Source organism: Onychostoma macrolepis, chromosome 22 (genome assembly GCF_012432095.1).
Source record: "Onychostoma macrolepis isolate SWU-2019 chromosome 22, ASM1243209v1, whole genome shotgun sequence".
Lineage (NCBI taxonomy): Eukaryota > Metazoa > Chordata > Actinopteri > Cypriniformes > Cyprinidae > Onychostoma > Onychostoma macrolepis.
Genome location: NC_081176.1, coordinates 15,956,528 through 15,976,173, shown reverse-complemented (window position 1 = coordinate 15,976,173; position 19,646 = coordinate 15,956,528). Strand labels below are relative to the sequence as shown.

Here is a 19,646-nt window from a genome sequence, read left to right as displayed (position 1 = left end):
GTGTTTAATTTATTTAAATTAAATTATTTGTAATTTTTCGGTCTAAATTAGGCTTATTAGAGATCTTTCACAAAACTCAGCTGGCAAAATGTTTTGCTGTTCCTAGCCACAGAAATCAGAACAGAATTGTGTACAATGTTGTCTTAATTTATTTATACATCAAATGATGGTGAAAACCATTATGACTAGGTATATATCCAGACATGCTGTCTTCTGCATCTTTTAAAACCTAGCAACCTTACTTCAAGATCAAGAGTTGTACTATGCATCATCCAATTTGCCTCTTTTTTGCGACTTTGCATGTGCACATAAACAGCTGCATCAATGTTAATGAATTCCTCCCATAGACTTTTAATTAGTCCTGGTTAGAAAACACATTACGAGAGCGCTCGATTGGCACTCTGTCAAAAGACAGAAACTGCGGTGATGGCTGATGGTGTGTGTGAGAGTGAGAGGTATCTTGGAAGACACTGATACCACAATCCTCATTCCTTCAAGTCCAAACCTGTCCCCCACCACAGAGACAGAGAGAGAATCAAAGTCAGAGTCAAGGTTTTCCTGACAACGGGTAAAAAAAAAAAAACAATGGCTCAATTCAACTCTGGAGTTTCAAAGCCTTTAAAATCCCAGTGGGTGGGTGTACAGAGACTTCGCATTTTGGCAGAATATAAGACGAGACATACCTGTCGCACACAATCTTTGAATGCTGCGGGCAGCTATCATTTTAATAAAATCAATCGACTGTGTTTACTTTGCTCGACAAAGTCGTGTTCGAGTGTAGCGCATACAAATATAATAAAACAACTTGGCAGCAAAACTTGAAATTTACATGTGTTAAAACACAGGTCGAGCAATGTTAATACCTGACAAGAGCATGTTAACGTTAACTATGTTTATACAAAGACTGTTTGTTCTCTATAAAATGACGGCTAGCAAACGGCGAGCAGAATTTGCAGCCAAACTTTTCGCATAGTTTACCATTTATTGTGATTTTTCGCAGTTCAGTTTTACGTTCTTTCAAGGTTTGCGTATTTATGAATTTTGTTAAATGGGGCGAAGAAAAAAACGATACCAAGAAGGAGAGATTATTATTCATATAGCCCAACATTTACAGTGTCAAGTGAGGCGAAGAAAAGGATTGGTAAACGTCTGGGAAGTGGTCCAGTTTGTTAGCTAATAGGGTTCAGGTGCAGTCAAGGATTTAGTCATTCTCAGCACGCGAGGTTATTAAACCACAGGCCAAACGAGAGCCCAGTGGGTTTCCCTTGCTCGCCCGCTCTCAGTCTTCATTTCTCACTCTCTTGAACCCTCAGAAAACACAGTGTGCCTCCCTTCGCATTATCTGCAGACACTATCCAGACACAGAGAGAGAGCAGAATGTGTTGTTTTGATGATTCGCTAATGCCTTTAGCTACGAGCCCCAAACATTGCGCTGTTTGCGTCGTAGTATTGTAGAGTGTAAAGGCGCAAACAGGAAAGTGAGTCCAGGCTGTGTTAGTGGTAGTAGTGGTTCTGACATTATGTGAGTTATGTTTTTTCTTGTTTTATTCATGTTTCTTGTTTTGTTGTCCACAATTTATTGTTGATATTTATTCTAAAAGAACTAAATTTGACTGAAACAGTAAGCGCTTCTCTGCCGACACATTTTATCTATTGTCAATTTTGTCATTTCTTAAAACTTGCTCTGCCTTGGATATTACTTTCTTTGTATTCTGGCATTGTTTTCGATTACTGCTCTATTTAATACAAAAATATTGATGGTAGTTAATGAGTAATCCAATCAGGTGCGTGTTTACCATTTTGGGAACCCTAACCTGGGGCCCCATGTGTACAAAACTCTGTAGGGGCCTCATGCATTTGTGTGGTGGTTAAAAATTCTGGCTACCAACAATATTTGGCTGAAATGCATTTTCGGCTTTGTTGAAAAATTTAGGGGGGCAATGCAAATTTTTCAGGTTATGTGTTTTAGCTTAATTGGGGGTATAAAGAGACATTTAATTATTTAATTTATCGGAATATAGAAAGTACACAAGGTACATTAGGTACAAAAGTACATTGTATGTACATTAGGTATGTGATGGTATAAAATTTTCCACAGCACACCACCAATGGATGGGGGGGGGGGCGGTGTTGCGGGACGCGCCCCCTAATATAAGGGCAGGGAAAACACTGCAATTACTAACCCAATTCGAAGTGACGTGACATGTGGCCAAGTATGGTAACCCATACTTGGAATTAGTGCTCTGCATTTATCCCATCCTAAGTGCACACACACAGCAGTGGGCAGCCATTTTTGCTGCGGCGCCCAGGGAGCAGTTGGTGGTTCGGACAAGGGCACCTCAGTCGTGGTATTAAGGGTGGAGAGAGCGCTGTACATTCACCCCCCCCCACCTACAATCCCAATCCGTGACCTTTGGTCGAGTCCGACTCTCTAACCATTAGGCCACGACTTCAGAGTTTGATTTAGAAAACTGTATTTTCATTTTTGTTAGTTTTCATAGTTTTCAGCAAAAAGAAAACTTCAGTTCTGGGTTCAAAAAAGCATTGTCGTTGGATTAAGTCGAGATGTTCTCAAACAAGAACTTAAACTTCTGGTCAAAAAGCCTCCTCACAACTGGGTACAACTGGTGACTCAGCAAAGGGTGTAGCCCTCCACAATCAGCCGCGAGCTTGTATTCAAAACTGGCCCAATTTGAGCACAATTACTGAGAGTTTTATGTTGAAAGAAAGGACAGAACAGAAAAGATCAGAGGCAGATAAAAGATGTGGGAGTCATTGGGACCTAGAACGGGCCTTTCAGTAGGTTAAATGACCCTTATTAGACAAGTTCACCCTGTTCCTGATCACCATCCACACCAGACCTCCCACTTTCTCCAGTTACACCCGGCGAGTGGAGAACTGGTGTAGAGATTGTGGCCGAGAGATGCCCAATACGAAATTGAAGAGTATAAAGAAGACGTACAGCAGACAGAGGGTGGGAACACAAGGGAAAGAGCACGTCGTGGTTGCATTGAGGGGCCATGTGTATTGAATTACTGTAATGGCAGATGAACAGACGGCAATTGATTGGTGGTTGTGATTGTCTGAGTTTGTGTGTGCGTGTTGAGATTGTGACCACTCGCCCGCTGGACTTCGTTTTCATAATTTTTTTCATCTCTGGAAACAGGTCAGTGGAGGCCAGTGTGATCTGCAAAAAAGATGTTGATCATGATTACATAGATGTTCCACCAACCTCCATTTTTAATAACAGGCTTGATATGCTTATGAAAGACTCGAGTTTTAAATACAGAGTCAGAACGGGACCACACAGCCAATAGGCTGCCAATGTTTGATGGACATGCATGCCAGAAGCATCCAGACCATAGGAAAGGGTTCAACAGGGGTGAAACCAAACACAAACCCATTTTGGCTGGCTCACAATTGTGTGTTGGTCTGTCAAAGAGTTGTTGTGAGTCAGTAGACTACGAGACTCCTGAGCAGCTGGCTCACTTTGTGAGTGTTAGCGCTCTTTAGCTTCTGGAGCCTAGCGGCGACAGCGCTAGGGGCCAAGTGGTCTGTTTTCCTCATCAAGAGTTCTTCCTCTTGCTCTCTTTGCTATCCGTAGTTATTTCTTTGCTGTGGTGGCAGAGTTTGTATTACACCCCTATTTACTTCACCATCAAGATCTGTGGTGAACCTCTACAGAACGTTGTCGTTGTCTCTGTCTTTCTTCCTTTTTGTTTTTGTTTTTTTTACATTCGTCTGCAATTTAAACTGCCAGACCGATCAGCAGTCCATGTTTAAAGTGGTTTGCATTCGCCTCAACTTTTTCCCTCCGCTAAATAATCTCTCAACATCTGCGTCCTGTGGGGAGATATTTTTGGTCCCAAGCAGAGAAACGCTGTTCTTTCCCCTCCTCCACTTCTTCTTCGCCTTTCCCTTCCTTCTCTTTCTTTACTTCAGTCGTTTCAGTTTTTTTCTCCAAGGGAATAGATAGAGAGTGTTTGATAAGGTCTAGAAATAGCACGGCATCTGCACCGGTCAGGGAGGAAATGTCTTAGGGAGCCGCACCCACTGGCTTATGTTAGCTCAGCGCTAACCTAGCGCTAGACATTTCCACATACAAAAAACTCTCCCAACTGAAGTCTTACACACACTTCTTGACGGTAAACTTGAGAGATGTGATTTATCAGTTAGTTTATCATTCATTTAGAGCAATGCGAATTTTAAATTACACATTTTTACTTTACTAAAATGGAATGTATGGAAAATATGGCGAAACCAAACAAAAACAATCAAGAATTTGGAACTGTTACTGGAAATTCAACTAAATTGTTTATCCATGTTATTCATAATGACATAATTTGAGGCTCTTTTGTACAGTAGTGAAGTTAGACCCATTTAGAAAACACTACTTTTTTCCTTACACATTACAAATTGCATTGGGAAGTGGGAGTGTTGATGTGTGCATTTGCGCAAGTTGAAATGTACAATAAATTAAGGCAGAAAATGTGTGTGCTGTGAAAGTGTTGAAATCTCTCTCTTTCTCTATGACAGCAGAAATTAAAAAAAAAAGTTTCTGACACAAGTTCAGTGTGGTCAGTGCTAAGCTTCAAAAAGTGAACTCAGATTTTTCATCAGAGTTTACCACAGAGATTACTTTAGCCTAAAGCTAGTGGGTTACCAGAGTTTACGTCAGAGTTTGTCTTTAGTTTACATCAACGTTTACCTCAGAGTTTGTTTACCACATTTAGTCTAAAATTTTACCTCAGATTTATGCCTTATATTTTACCTCAATTTACCACTGATTTCACCTCATTTAATCTCAAACTAATTCACATCTGCCTCTGTTTTGCTTCATATTTTACTTTAGTTCACCACAGATTATAGCTCAGTTTGCCTCAGTTTTTAACCCCAGAGTTGACTGGTTTTTACCCCATATGTTCTCAAACTTTAGGCCATGTTTACCTCATATTTTTTACCTCAGTACCTATGGTTTTGCATCAGTTTACATTACTTTACATACTTACAGGTTTACCTTAGAGCTTACCTATACTTTACTTCAGTTTACCTGAAATGTTACCTCCGACTTCACATAATTTTCTTCATGTTTACCTCCCTTTTTCCTCATTTTGAAATATGAGTATATATCATATTCTTGTTTGGATTGTAGCCTGCTTCGGTTTATTTTACATTTTACCACAGAGTTTGCCTCACAGTGTACCCTTATGGTTCCTTATTGATATTGTAACATGTTTGCACATTTTGTTGCCCTTGGACGTGATGTTGAAGTTGTAGCTTGTGTAACCTAAGGTGGCAATACTCAAATGTTCAGTGAAAGAATCTTTAGCTAATAAACAGCTTGTTTCGCTGACTAGCACCTTGTAAACTTGACAATAATGGCCCTTGTTTTCAAACACATTTTTGCTTGGTACATGAAGACAAGTACGAGAAGACAAGTAATAAAAAAAAAACAAGTTCTGACATCTGGAGAGGAAACTGTTGATGACGTGTGCTTACACATAGTCCTAACCAACCGTAATCTTTGTAAACTCTCTTTCTCTCTTTCACAAACACACATTCAAGAGAAAACGTAGCTTTAAATAAGATAAGTGGTGGTAAAATATGTCACATTGATCATGTTTGTCCAGCGATTCCCAATCCCAGTCCTCGCGTTATTTAATTATTATATGCTTTTTGCCTGTCCCATTCCTGGTAATGGACTATTTAGAGTAATGAATTATTGCACTTTGTTCAAAGCTGTCTAAAAGAATTGTTTTAAAACAAAATTGTTTAAAACAATGGTTTAAATCTTGCATGAAACTGACACAGAATGACCCTCATTTTTCCTCTCTTCTTCCCTTTAGCCACAGTTAAAAAGACAGGAGGAAATGGATGGATAAACGACCGGTCAGGGACATTTGGAGGAAACGGACAGTCAACAGCCAGTCTGGATGGAGTCAGTTTCTCAGAAGGGGAACTGTTGTTGCAGGTAAAATGCATGTAAATGCACCAATTCCTTGATCTTATTCCTTGCAAATTCCCAGGAATCGCCATCCTGATCTCCCACTTTCTTACGTACATTCTAACACCTTGTACCTAATTTCCCACCTAAAATGCCCTGGTTTGTATGAACAGAATCATCTGCTGGGATTTCTTCCCATTTTTCAGTCTAAGGTCAGACCACTTTGCTATATGCTGGGGTCTTAAATCGGTTTCTGCCAGCTCAAGAAAAGTCATGGCCAAGCATCTGTCTACTTTCTAAATCATCCATCACTTTTGTACACCCTCATTTGCTCCATCTTGTATTCATTTATGCAAACTGTCACTCTGGGCTGTGTAAAGAAGTTGGTAATTTCCCAATATGTTTGTGTGTGTGCATAGCAGGTAAAAGTGTAAACGTTTCCTGATTCCCTGGAAAGATGATAAAATAAACAACAGCCATGAAGATCATCCATACCCACTCAAACAAAACACGTCCATTTCATAAACTCATGAAAGAAATTTTGGTTGACATTTTATTTATTGTAGCTGTTGTCACGCTCGTTGAAAAGGAATGAAGTTTGAGCAATCGACATTCTCCGCTGTTGAGCAATGTTATCTTTTCTTTGTAAACTATATCACATGTTACTTTCCACCTACAAATATTGTGAGTTTCTTTTTCAGCCACATCTCCATCTCCGTCTCTCTCGCTCTCTCTCTCCATTGTTTGAGGGCTGTTGGTTCCTGTGCGTGACTGGCGGCGATATTCACCCCCTGTCTGTTGTCATGTTCAACACCTTAACAAAAGCTTGGCTAATTACATGGGATGTTTACTGAAAAAGAAAAGATGCAAAGAAGAAAAATGGCCCCATTATCCCCACCCATCCACAGTCTTACATTCACAATCCCAGCCACCGTGCTTAGCATGAAATAAACCAAAACATTTCTGTTTTTCTTTGTTAAATATTCCAACCATAAAACCTTTGTCTACAAGTTAACGTGTTTTAGTATTGTCAGTCACAATTCTATCTAATTTCATTTTCAGGCCCTCAATGGCTTTGTGCTGGTGGTCACCGGCGAAGGTTACGTGTTTTATGCATCTCCAACTATACAGGACTACTTGGGCTTCCATCAGGTGAGTTTGCTTTAAAACTTTTCTTTTAGGGTGTATTCACACCTGTCTTGTTTGGTTTGATTGAATCGAACTCTAGTTCGTTTCCCCCTTTGGTGCGGATGTTTTGGGCAGGTGTGAATAAAGCAATCGCACTCAGGTGCGGACCAAACAACCATACCGAGACCCAGCTGAAGAGGTGGTCTCGGTCCGCTTCCAAATGAACTCTGGTACGGTTCGTTTAAGGTGTGAATATGACCCGACCTCGATCCGACCCAATTGCAGAAATCGCAACAGAATGTAGTGCTGTTGTTTGCATTTCAACCACAGTGCTTTAAAATGCATGCAAATAATGAGTTTTCATTATCATGGTGCACAGCAACGTGACGTGACGTGAGCAGGCTAAATAGGCTAAAGCTTGCCGCAAAAGTTACCATGAATATTTTGGGGGAAAATAGTAAGGAGATATTTGAATTATTTATTAATGAACTAGTGTTTTCTGAGTCAGTGTCGCAAAGATGAAATTGATGATCCTGACTCGCCGTCTCATCATGAATGCGCTTTTAGAAAGAAATGCAGCTTTACGGATTACATAATGAAAGAGTTTGTTCTGGATTTGAATTATTTCGTTTTGTAGTCATTTAAAGCTTCCTATAGATATATTCATCATGTCTGTAAGGAAAATATTCTATAAGTTTCGGTTCATTTTTGTGAAGCGTTCCTGTTCAATACCGAGACTGCATTTTATTTTATTTTACAAAAGCACAACGTTTTGTTGATATTGTGAGTGCACACAAATAAAAATAGATGCTTTACAGTTACAATGTATTATTCTTACCTGTATGAGCAAAAATGACAGTGTATTTAATTTGTTTCCACTGATGTCCTGAAGTGCGCTTCAACTTCCACTCTCTTCACAAACGATTAGATATTTGCCTAATAGCCCACATTTATCTAGGTTAAATGTTTAAACTAACATTGTGATATGCTTTAAGTATTTTATATCTATAGATTTTATTTTTGGCAAGTCGTAATTACAACATCATATGACATTCTCATATGATGCTCATAAGTTTCTTCATATTGCGTTAGTATCTGACAACACCAAATCAGTAAAACAACAAAAATTGCACTACGAAAGATCTCCATGATTAGCCTGTGTTTGCGCTTCCTGTTTTCCATGCTTGAGAATTTCTGTCCAATGAATGGATGACCTTAGCACACAAAAAAATCAACATTGTATTTGGTCTTGACCAAAGCAAGTGAACTAGCGGACTTTCCTGGTGTGAATACACCCTTAGGAAGTCCTGCTTTTTTTAACATTAGTCATCTTGTCGTACGTCAAAATTTTCTGTACTTTGTACAGTTTACCAAGAAAATCGATGTTCATATACCAGCCACAAACAATGCTTGTCATTTAATTGACAATTGATAAATCCAGCATAGTTGTCAAATCTATTGACGAGCCATTCATCTGGAAACATTTGTATCATTATTCAGTCATTTGTTGGTTTGACTTTCCTCACCCTGGAGGAAGATTAAAGGGGTGGTTGATTGCGATTTCACTTTTTTAAAGTTATTGTGTAATGTTGCTGTTTGAGCATAAACAATATCTGCAAAGTTACGACGCTGAAAGTTCAATGCAAATGTCTTTTAAAATTCTGGCAGTTTAATGCCTACAAAAACGACTGGTAAGGGACTACGAGTTAATTCCCGGGTCCCCAGATAAACCTCCCCCCCGGGAACATGCAGCAAAGGAGGCGAGGCCATGTTGTGCTGCTTTAGAGAAGAGGAAGAGAAAACTATGGGTGCACGTAAAAATCTATTCATATATGAATCGCGATTCTGTCTTCTAACGATTCTAATGGATTCACAAGTTTCAAAATCATATGTTTTAAAGCAGCAGTTCTTAATACTTTTGCTCACGTCGGCCTACTCTGCATCTCTCTCTCTCTCACTCATTCAGATCATCAGCTCAGTAAAACACGTTTCACATAGCTATAAGAAGTGTTATACATGGACGCGCGTGCGGTTGCCGTACTGTATTAAAGCTTTAATCAGCTGAGCTGAGAGGCGGGACGTTCAGACACACTCTAGAGACGTTTAGCCGATCACAACACATTGGACCAGCTAGCCAATCAGAGCCCATCGTGTATTTCTGAGGGAGGGGCTTCATAAAAGCAGGAAATGATCGACACGTTTATCAGAGAAGGGACAGAGCTGTGTGGAATAAAGGTAAATTATGTGAAAAATAATGCGTTCTTTTAAAAACTAAGCATTAACACATGTTAGACTGCACCCCATAAACACAATCAAGCCTAGAAAAAAAAACAGTCAACCACCCCTTTAATGGCTTTTGCGAGATTTCAACATGTCGTGCCGTTTCCTACGATTATGAATTTAATAATAGTTAACAAACTAGTCTATGTTGTTCGAAGCATCGCTTTTCTTCCTTGTCCTGTTTGGAAGGCTTATTCAAATTTATGTAAGCTAATATTTGCAAATGCCTAGCGAATAAGTGTTTTTTCTTTCACCCTGTCAACCTGTGATGTGCGTATCAGACATAGTTTGGTTTTGTTTATAAAAGAGGAGAAGCTCAGAAAAAGAACATCAAAGAGAGGCAAATTGAATGTTTGGATACTTCATTATAGAACTTGCAAAACCTGTTTGTCTGTGTGTGAACCACAGCCAGTTCAGGGAGATCTTGTGTGTGTGTTCCTGTGGTGTATTGCATGTATAGATCACATTAACAATAGCCATTTCATTATTCCTATAGCTTGCAATAATAGCAAGTAGGCTATACAGTACACAGTGTCTACATAAATATACATTCTCGCTTTAAGCACACACACACACACAAATATTACAATACAGCGAGTATGAATACTCTAAAATTATATATATATATATATATATATATATATGCACTCCTATGTGATATGTGAATAAGAATTGTGATGTCTTTGTATGTTTGTTAGTGTGCATATAGTCTGTGCTTGTTATTGCGTACCTGTTTTTCCTCACTAAATCAATTTCCCTGGAGTGTGACGTTCCCTCTCTAGCAAGTCCAGCTCGTCAGGGTTACACAGACAGGCAGGCCTGCACCACCTGCACACATAAACGCATAAATACATAACCACTACCACAGCAGTCTGAACACCTGTTGTGATTAGAGTCACTAATAACTATTCACATAGTACTAATTGTTTTTTTCTATCATGTAGTCCAAGTCATAAGATTTAATCATGTTATATAAAAGAATACCTCTATGTTTTGTATTACCCAAACATCACTGTGTGTGGCTTTGTGCATGAAATGTTGTGCACGTGTGTGCTGTTAAATCCATCTGTGTATACTTACTGTTTAAATGTAGTTTTTACAAAGATATATGTTTAAATATATCAGAGACATGTATACATATTTTAGAGCAGTTAATATGTATCTTTTCTTTCTACTCCCTTGCCTGTGTGTCCTCATTAACCTTTAAATGTGTGTTTGTTGGTACAAGTTGTCATGAATGGTTTCTGGACCTTGTCTGGTTTTCATCCCACACCGTCCAGCCTGCGGCAATTAGTACACACAGACAGTGCAAACACTTTGTTTTCATTGACCTGCTGTGGAGAGAGAGAGAGAGAGAGAGAGAGAGGATGGGAAGGAAAAAACAGCCAGAAAGGAAAAATGCAAGCCAAGCTGCAGTTACTATGCCAAGCCTCTAGAGGGAAGCGTCTACATTTTGATATACAGTAAATACAGCCTAACATGTAAAACAATATCTCTAGAGAACACAAATGTGATGATTTTAATGCTTTCTTATTAAAATCTGAGCCACAGGAAACTAAAGTTTCCATTTGCTTTCCAATCAGTTGGACTCCAAACAAGTAATACTGTACAATATTTTAAAGGGATATTTCACCCAAAAATGAAAATTCTGTCATTAATTACTCACCCTCATGTCGTTCCAAACACGTAAGACCTTCGTTCATCTTAAAAGAAAATTAAGATATTTTTGTTGAAATCCAAGAGCTTTCTCTCCCTGCATAGACAGCAATGCAACTACCACATTCAAGGCCCAGAAAGGTCGTAAGGACATAGTTAAAATCAGTGGTGACATCAGTGGTTCAGTCGTAATGTTATGAAACTACGTGAATATTTTTTGGTGCGCAAGGAAAACAAAAATAATGCCTTTATTAAATCATTTCTTCTCTTCCGTGTCAGTCTTCGACGCGTGTTCACAACAGAACGCCGGCTCCTGCGTCAGCAGCACCACACGCAAACTGTAAATTAGACAGTGCTTTTGAGAATTATGGACAATTACATTCATTTTGTAACATAAAATCGCTTCTCTAGTCTTGTCAGAAAGACAAAAATTAACCTCTTCGCCCAGCATGCAATGCGGATTTGGTTGGCATTAACAATTACAACAGAACTTGAATGTGGCAGTGGAAGACCCATTGTACGGTCAGGTTATAATGGAATGCAGGATGCAGATGCAGAACATCCTGCGATCATTTTTTGTAATGTCCTTTCTTACTGTCTTCACAGTCGGATGTGGTCCATCAGAGTGTATTCGAGCTCATCCATACAGACGATCGGGCAATGTTTCGAAGGCAACTACACTTCGCTCTCAATCCCACTTCGTGCGATGGTAGCGAAGGATCTGATGGTTAGTAGTAACTCTATCCTTAATGGTGATGCCCAAGTAGGGTCATTGAGTCCCTGGTAAGGTGTTGTCAACTTTTACTGCAGTGTCCAGCCCTGAATGTTTTGTGAATGAGCAGACTTCTGCTGTTATTATTACTGAATCAAGAAAGTATGTTTGTGGAGAACAAGACAGCTGTGGGAGGATCCGTTCCGATTTATAAAATGGAGTCTTGTATAACCCAGGATGATGAACACTGGTAGTGATTCATAGCTGATTACATCACTTTTTTTCCCTTTTGTTTGGCACAACTAATCGGTCTCCAGCCATTCAAAGCAGCAGTGACATCACAAGAGACATGGTAAACTACAACCCTCAACACATCCCTCCAGAAAACTCATCCTTCTTGGAACGAAGTTTCTGTTGCCGATTCCGGTGCCTCCTTGACAACTCATCAGGCTTCCTGGTAAACATCCTAGACCTCTATTGCTAACTTTGTGCCTATCCAGAATCAATATTTTAGAATCATTTTGAGATGAACCTTTTGAGCTAGACTCAACAATGTTTGATTTTTTTTATGTACACAATGATGCAGTAACAGCAACAGCTGTATAAATAAATCTGCTGTGAATTGTTTACACTCAGTATCAGACCCTCATGGTGCTAAAATGACTTTCATGTCCTTCCCTTTGCCCTCAAGGCACTGAACTTCCAGGGGAGGCTGAAATATCTCCATGGGCAAAACAAGTTGGCTGAAGATGGGACCTTGGCCCACCCTCAACTGGCTCTTTTTGTCATAGCCACACCCCTCCAGCCACCCTCTATCCTGGAGATCAGGAGCAAGACTCTTCTTTTCCAAACCAAACACAAGCTGGACTTTACTCCTATGGGTGTTGACACAAGGTAGCTTTGATTTAGAACTTCAGATTGGGCCAACAAATTTTGGGGAAATAGTACAAACCTAGTGTTAACATTTTTCCTATCTGTTTCTCATTTTGCAGAGGAAAGATGGTTCTTGGGTACACTGAGACTGAACTGTGTATGAGAGGCTCCGGCTATCAGTTCATTCATGCTGCTGACATGATGCACTGTGCTGACAACCATATCAGAAGTGAGTTATGCCAGATCTTGACCAGATATTTCATGTTAAGTCAAAGCCATGTCCATCCTTTTTGTTGTTTATGAACTCCATGAAACTAGAAGTTTGATTTCCATAGCATTTCCATAGCATGTTTTTTTAATCTTCTTCTTTCTCATAGTGATAAAAACTGGAGAAACTGGTTTAACTGTCCTCAGACTTCTCACGAAAGGGGGTACATGGGTCTGGGTACAGTCCAATGCTAGGCTTGTTTATAAAGGAGGAAGACCAGACTTCATTATTGTTCGACAAAGAGCACTAACGTAAGTTAAACCAGCATTTTAATAATGTTGTTGTTGCTCTAATCTCTTCGTATCTCTCATTATTATAATATCTGTATTTTATAGTAATGAGGAGGGTGAGGAACACCTCCGTCAAAGGAAATTGCAGCTACCCTTTAGCTGCACCACTGGTGAGGGTATCTTGTATGAGACTGGCCCCACACTGGACATCGCTGACATTCAAAATCCAAGCAAAGACCAGAAGATGCACCAACCTCCATCTCTGAACCCAGAATCTCTTCTCGGCTGCATGCTGAAACAGGGTCATTCTGTCTACAACCAGAACAATGACCCCAATTCCCAGTTTACCCTTGACAAGGCTTTCAGGGATAGCCACGCCCTGCTCAGTGTCCCTGGGAACACCTGGCAACCGTCAGCCCCAAACACTGTGGCTGGGATAAAGGAGGAAGGTGTGGTAAAGGACATGATGGAAACCTTGCAGCAGATTATTGGGGACAGCAGTATTTGTGGCCTTCAGGGGTTTGACATGAACGAATCGGACCTGAAGGAGTGGGAGAACACTCTGCTCAGGATGAACTACAACAATGATATGGAACTTAATGAGATCATCACCAATGATATTCTCTCTTATGTCGAGGATGCACTTTTCAAGGAAAATGGTGTTCAATTGCCTGAACAGCTCAAGGACCATGGTCCATTTGTTGAGGTGCCTGAATGTCTTCCTGAGATGGAGTTACAGAATAACTTTGCTGCTAACCAGGCATTCAGTTGCCAGGCAGAGATGCTTGGTGGATCCCCAGGTCAGGGTGGATTCATTGCAATGAACATCCAAGACAGAGTGGATGCCAGTAGCCCTGGAAGAGGCATGGTGAAGCTCACACATATGGGGTCACATATTCTACCTGGTGACACTTTCCTCCAATCATACGGACTAGAACAGACAACCCAGAAGATGCCCAGCAATAATAACATTATGTTTAATCCTCCGCTTGCCATGAAGAGTCAGCAGCCAGCCCAAGTCAGGCTTGGTCTGCAAGGTGCCATGCAAGAGAACGGAATGGGGCCATGTGGCCAGAGAGACCTACAGACTGGAAACCAGCCTCATCACAACGCAATGACTCTCCCTCTTCAAAGTTCTCTATTGCAGGGCACTTCCGCCCAGCCAATGGGCTTCCACGGCCAGAATTCCCTTCCTCAACAACCGTCAATTAATCAAAACCCTCAGTGGGTGTCTGACAGCAACAATATGGTGGATAACCTGCTGAACTCTTGCACCCGTAACGTTTCGGGTGTACAAGATGCAGGACTGCACTCTAGCCCAACTAACCAACTACAAGGACAGTTTTCTCTTCACACTCAAAACACTGCCAATCCAGGACTGCCTAGCTGGCAGCAATCACAGCCTCAGCAGGTCTCTAAATCCTTTTCCAGTGGGCAACAGAATATGACGGGCTTCATTGGCCAAGTTACAGAATTCCAAAGAGATATGCTTGGAGAACTGATGTCGCACACAAATGCACAAGGATTTGGGTCTGGTTTCCTGCCCCAGACAACTGCAAATGGCATCTATCCTCAGCAAGGAGAGGTTATCAACATCAGCCCTCATCAGACCACCAACAGCTGCATGTTCACAGGCACTCCTCAACCGTCAGTGAACGGGATGCAGTATGGTTCTGCAGATCCGATATCTTCAGTGTCATCCTGCCAGAGGGCTAAAGGTCTGGTTACCCAGAGTCCTACACAAGCATCCTGTTACTACCAAAGAGGTCCTAGTGAGTCAGTCGTCGGCACGTCGGTCATCCCACAAGAAGACACGAACATCAGCCCTATGGCCTGTCGAGTCCCACTTGGCTTAACTTCAGATGACATACTTACTCAGCAGTATCTCTCCTGCAATGGCCCGACTCAGGTAAACTGTACTAATGTAATCCATGGTATAATTATAACTTCAAACTAGCATGCTCTAGTTCAGTGATCAAAGCTCCAGGTGTGTGCTCACTCCCTATTTTTAGATTGAGTCTTGAAGTTTGTTGAGAATAGCGGAACTACCCTGTTCTCACCCCAGGCTCATTGTGTCATCACACAGTTCTTTTTTTAACCGGTTGGCTTATCTCAGCTCTACCATCAGTCACAAGTCTTTGTGAGAAACAACACTTTGGGATGTTACTACTGCCACCATGTGTAAAGAAAAACCATATAATTTCGAGGAAGTCTAGAGGTGGACAGAGACTCTCAAGATTAATTAATTCCCAATGTGCTCAGTTTTCTTTCAACTTGTGGAAGTCAACAACTGAGAGCAGTTCAGAGTAGGACAAGGTGTCATATTTCTTGATATAATTCAATTCTGATATATAAGCTCTCGATTTTGATTAATTTAGGTGTTTTTTCAGTCATATTGGACATTTTGCTTAGATATGAAGATATGAAAACATATTTTATCTGATAGTGCTGTAAATTATACAAAGTAGTGTCTTTTTGAACTGTTCATTAAAAGAACATTAGAGTCATTTGCATACTATCCCAGTTAGGGTTAGGTATGTTTTGAAGCGTAGTAGCTAGCTGGTTTAAGATAGTCCTGAGCTACTAGCTCCTGCTCAGAACCAGCTCATAGCCAGCTCAGGACCAGCTTATAACCAGCTTAAACCAGCTCATGACCAACTAAAGACCAGCTTAAGCAAGCTCAAACCAGCTACCATGCTTGAAAACATAGCTAACCAGCATATGCTGGGGGTTTTTTTTCAACAGGGATACTGCTAAATTTTTGTCAAAACCCTGAATAGTATAGAAAGCCATCAAAACGATGCATCAGTAACCACAGGCTGGGCACAAAAGTTCAAAATTGAGAGAGTTCTGCTTTAAATTCTTTTCCATGCACAACTTAATGAATATCATGACATGATTGCCACAGAATGGAAAAAACATTCCTTTATGGTTTCAATTTTGTCCTTCCACAGATCGCAAACCGTCCACTTGAAGAGAAAGGAACGTTCCATTTTCCGCCGCTGGCCAATGGAACCACCTACTTTTCCGAGAACAACCAAAGCAATTGCTGCGACTATTAGATCACACTCAATACAACGGCTGACACATCAACAGTGCTGTACCTTTTTCTAGGAAACAAAATGCATAAATACAGCAACTTGTTTGTACCTCGACAGACACGCATCTGCTTCTAAAGACACTCTTGGCTGAAAACCTGCAAGACATTACAGAACTTTAAAAAGCGATTTTACCACACATTTTTTTCACACTTATCTACTTATTCACTTGTTCACACCCTCTCTAATGAGAAGTAAGCAGTGGCACAAAGAAAATATTAATTTTTTTAAGCGCGTCCTTTCATCCCTGAAGGATTTCCATTTGTTTTGCCACTCTGGCATGGAAAAAGAGTGAGATAGCGAGTGTAATAGCAAGGAGAGGTGTGTGAGCAAGTGTGTGTATGTGTACGCGAGGTAGCCTAGAGTTCATTTATGAAGTACGCAGAAGCAATGGTGGAACCTTTTAATTGCAGGGATGAGATTCTGAGGAAATTCAAGGTGCACACAAGATGCTATTTATTGGGGTAAGTTTCGACGTAAAAAGGGAAAGTCTGTCTCAGAGAAGGCGGCAGCCTCAGCCAGACCCTTTTATCTGTAGACCTTTAACCTTAGTTTTATCAATGTATCCCACTTTCTCGAAAGAAATTAATACTCTACTGATGGCCTCTGTGGCACCATTGGACTGTCAGAGCAAATCGTTGAATTTCTTGACTGCAAAATTTTCCCAGAATATCCCTGAATCTCCACCCACTGCAAGTTGGGAAAAATGAATAGTCCCAGGCCATTTTTCTTCTCAACAACACTTTTAAGAGTAAAAACCGTCTGCTCTTGCCACCCTTTTATGGTTGCGTTAACCATATGTTTCATGTGTATTACAACAATATCTGAATGTTATCACCATATTCTGTTTTGTTTATTCTGTTATATTCTGTTTGTTTAAAAATTGTCTTTTGTACTTTTTTATGCATATAATCGAAATTATGGAAATGCCATTGAGCCATATTTGTCCACTTTTAATTTGCTGATTTCCCTCTTGCTTTCTGTTTGCGTTACTGCTTATACGGAAGAATTATAGGAATTATTCAATCGCGTTGCATGCCATGAGAATCACAGCAGCCAGCATATCCCGCCTCCAGAAGAAAGGTAAAATCGAATGTCTTCTAAAGACAGAACAGACTAGTCATCAAGAAAGATCCCAAACAAAAGTAAATGTTTGTCTAGAGAACATTTGATTGTTTTGGGGTTTTTTAATGGCCACAGTGAAAGTCTTTATTCTTCTGTAGTGTCCTTCTTGGTCAATCAGGAAATACAGCAGCAGCCAAAAAGTTTAGAATAAGCGAAGTGTAAAGAATGTGTTCAAAATTAGTTTTGCGTACATTTTTCGCATTAAATTGAATCCGGTTTCGTGAATGAGGCAAAAGTTTGTAGGCCCCTTTGTGCCTTATTTTGAAAGAATATAAAGCCATTTGATTCGATTGTATCAGCACTTTGAATGTGTATGTATACCAAAACATATTTGTATGAGATGCTGTAGCTATAGAAATATGACTGATTGGTTTTATTGTGCAAAGTGAACTCTTTGAAAAGGCCTTAATAGCCTTACGTTTGTTCATGTTTTTGACCGCTGTTGCTTCTGAGATTTATTCTTTCTCCCTGCAGTAAGAACAGAGAGTATGGTGTGATAATAACAGCGAATATATATACAACCCTCAAACTCATGCACCCAAAGCCTTTTCCTTTCATCATCTGAAATGGGAACACTGTGTGCCTTAATTTCTTTCTGCCCAAAGGATATTCCACTTATTTCCCTCCCGTCTTCACCCTCTTTGGACGAAATGATCGTGGCTTGCAGAGGAGGAAAGGAATTGAAATGGCAGCTATAATTGAATCTGAGAAGCAATGTTTTTAACAACTGGTTGTTGTTTGCATGGACGGAATCGATTATGCTAGTTTGCTAAGTGTTGTACATAGCCTCACAGTTCAAGAGTTACAGGACATTTTTTGCCCGTCTTCTTAAGTGCCTTCAAACAGCTTTCGTTTTCTGAGATTAGCGACTTTTTTCCCCTTTGATTTCGTGTGAACTGAAAGTTAAAGGAGTTGTAATGTAAATAAGAGCGTTCTGTATTTTATTGCCAGATGTCTTCTGGCTAAGAGAGGAGGTCAGTAATCGCTAGAAGATTTGTTTGATTGATGGTTGGTTAATGGATGATCAGTTGGCTGATTGATCCGTTTATCACTTGACAGATTTATTACGCACAAATAATAGCGATGGATTTGGTTTGCGCTGATGTTCGTTTTCATGCTTTAAAATCTATTACGCCATGTCCTAACCAGGCTATGAAACCTCTTCACGCGCTGGGTAGCTCCGTCCACAGTGCTGTATATTAAATCAGTGGTTCTCAAATGGCTTTGCTTCAGGACTCGAGAATTGTACAAAAGCCATTAGCTGGCATTTTACGTATCTTATATACTCTCAGTTAAAGTTTTTAACACTTTTTTGTGAAATTAAAAATGACGCACAATTAAAAAAATATATAAAAATCTGTTTTCTTTCCTCTGCTTTGCTTATTTAAATGTCCATAATTTAGTAAAATATTATAATAATGTTAATTTAATATTAAATAAAAAATGAAATAACTAAACTAATATTAATTTCTGCAGCCAGTAAGTTTGTTTAAAACACGTTGTGGTGTCTAGGTCATATTTTTTTTCCAATCAAAACAGACCTGTGACCCGATTTTTGGACTGTGACCTACCAGTTGAGAACCACTGTATTAAATATAATAGCTTTAACTGAAATGTAATTTTCAGTGATAAAAGACAAATTACTTGTTGCGTAAATCCTGTATATCTAGTTAGGAGAATGTTTAGGATAGTTTCATGACTTCAGTAAGGTGCCTAAATATTAGTTATTTCTGACTAGACAAGGTTTAGTGGTCCAGAAAATGATCTTTCATTTCCTGTGCCTTCAAGTGCCATTGACTAAAACAGGTTAGTAGTGGATTAAGCACCAGTAAATGACAAATTTACCTCACTAACAGCATTGAAATCCCTCAGTGCCAAAAAATCATTCATACACGCACTTCTTAGGACGTCCTCCCCTTCACCACTAAACTACGAATCCCTTAGGAAGAAATAACAGCACTTAACACTTCAGATGCCTGCTTCTTGCATAACAGCATGTTTGTGAGGCCTCTCTAAATGCAGTATCTTTGTTTATTTGTTGTATCATTGTACGTTTGTTTCTTTGCTTGTGCACCCAGCATTGTAAATGCTTATATGTGTACCCTATATCTTATTGTGTACATTGTTCTACACAACTGTAAAATCTGTATGCGTAAATGGATGTCTCACAAATGCAGGCTATACACACACACGCATCTACATTATATATATATGTGTATCTATATATAAAATATAGCTCTTGTTTGTTTTGTATTTGTATTATCAAATGATTCATTTTTGTTGTGCCCCTCATTGATATCTTTATAACATTAAAACGGGGTCAAAGTCTCAA

At 39.8% G+C, this 19,646-nt stretch overlaps 1 protein-coding gene across 1 annotated transcript in view; it reads left to right on the top strand.

Moving 5' to 3' along the window:
- The window catches only part of ahr2 (aryl hydrocarbon receptor 2), a 63,289-nt gene extending 43,643 nt beyond the window's left edge, over window positions 1-19,646 (top strand). Inside the window, exons 3-11 of the mRNA XM_058759839.1 lie at window positions 5,847-5,971; window positions 7,007-7,096; window positions 11,615-11,735; window positions 12,038-12,177; window positions 12,412-12,614; window positions 12,713-12,822; window positions 12,971-13,112; window positions 13,197-15,000; window positions 16,046-19,646. Of these exons, the coding sequence (XP_058615822.1) occupies window positions 5,847-5,971; window positions 7,007-7,096; window positions 11,615-11,735; window positions 12,038-12,177; window positions 12,412-12,614; window positions 12,713-12,822; window positions 12,971-13,112; window positions 13,197-15,000; window positions 16,046-16,153 (2,843 nt within the window). The 3' untranslated portion in view covers window positions 16,154-19,646. The remainder of the gene's footprint in view (window positions 1-5,846; window positions 5,972-7,006; window positions 7,097-11,614; window positions 11,736-12,037; window positions 12,178-12,411; window positions 12,615-12,712; window positions 12,823-12,970; window positions 13,113-13,196; window positions 15,001-16,045) is intronic.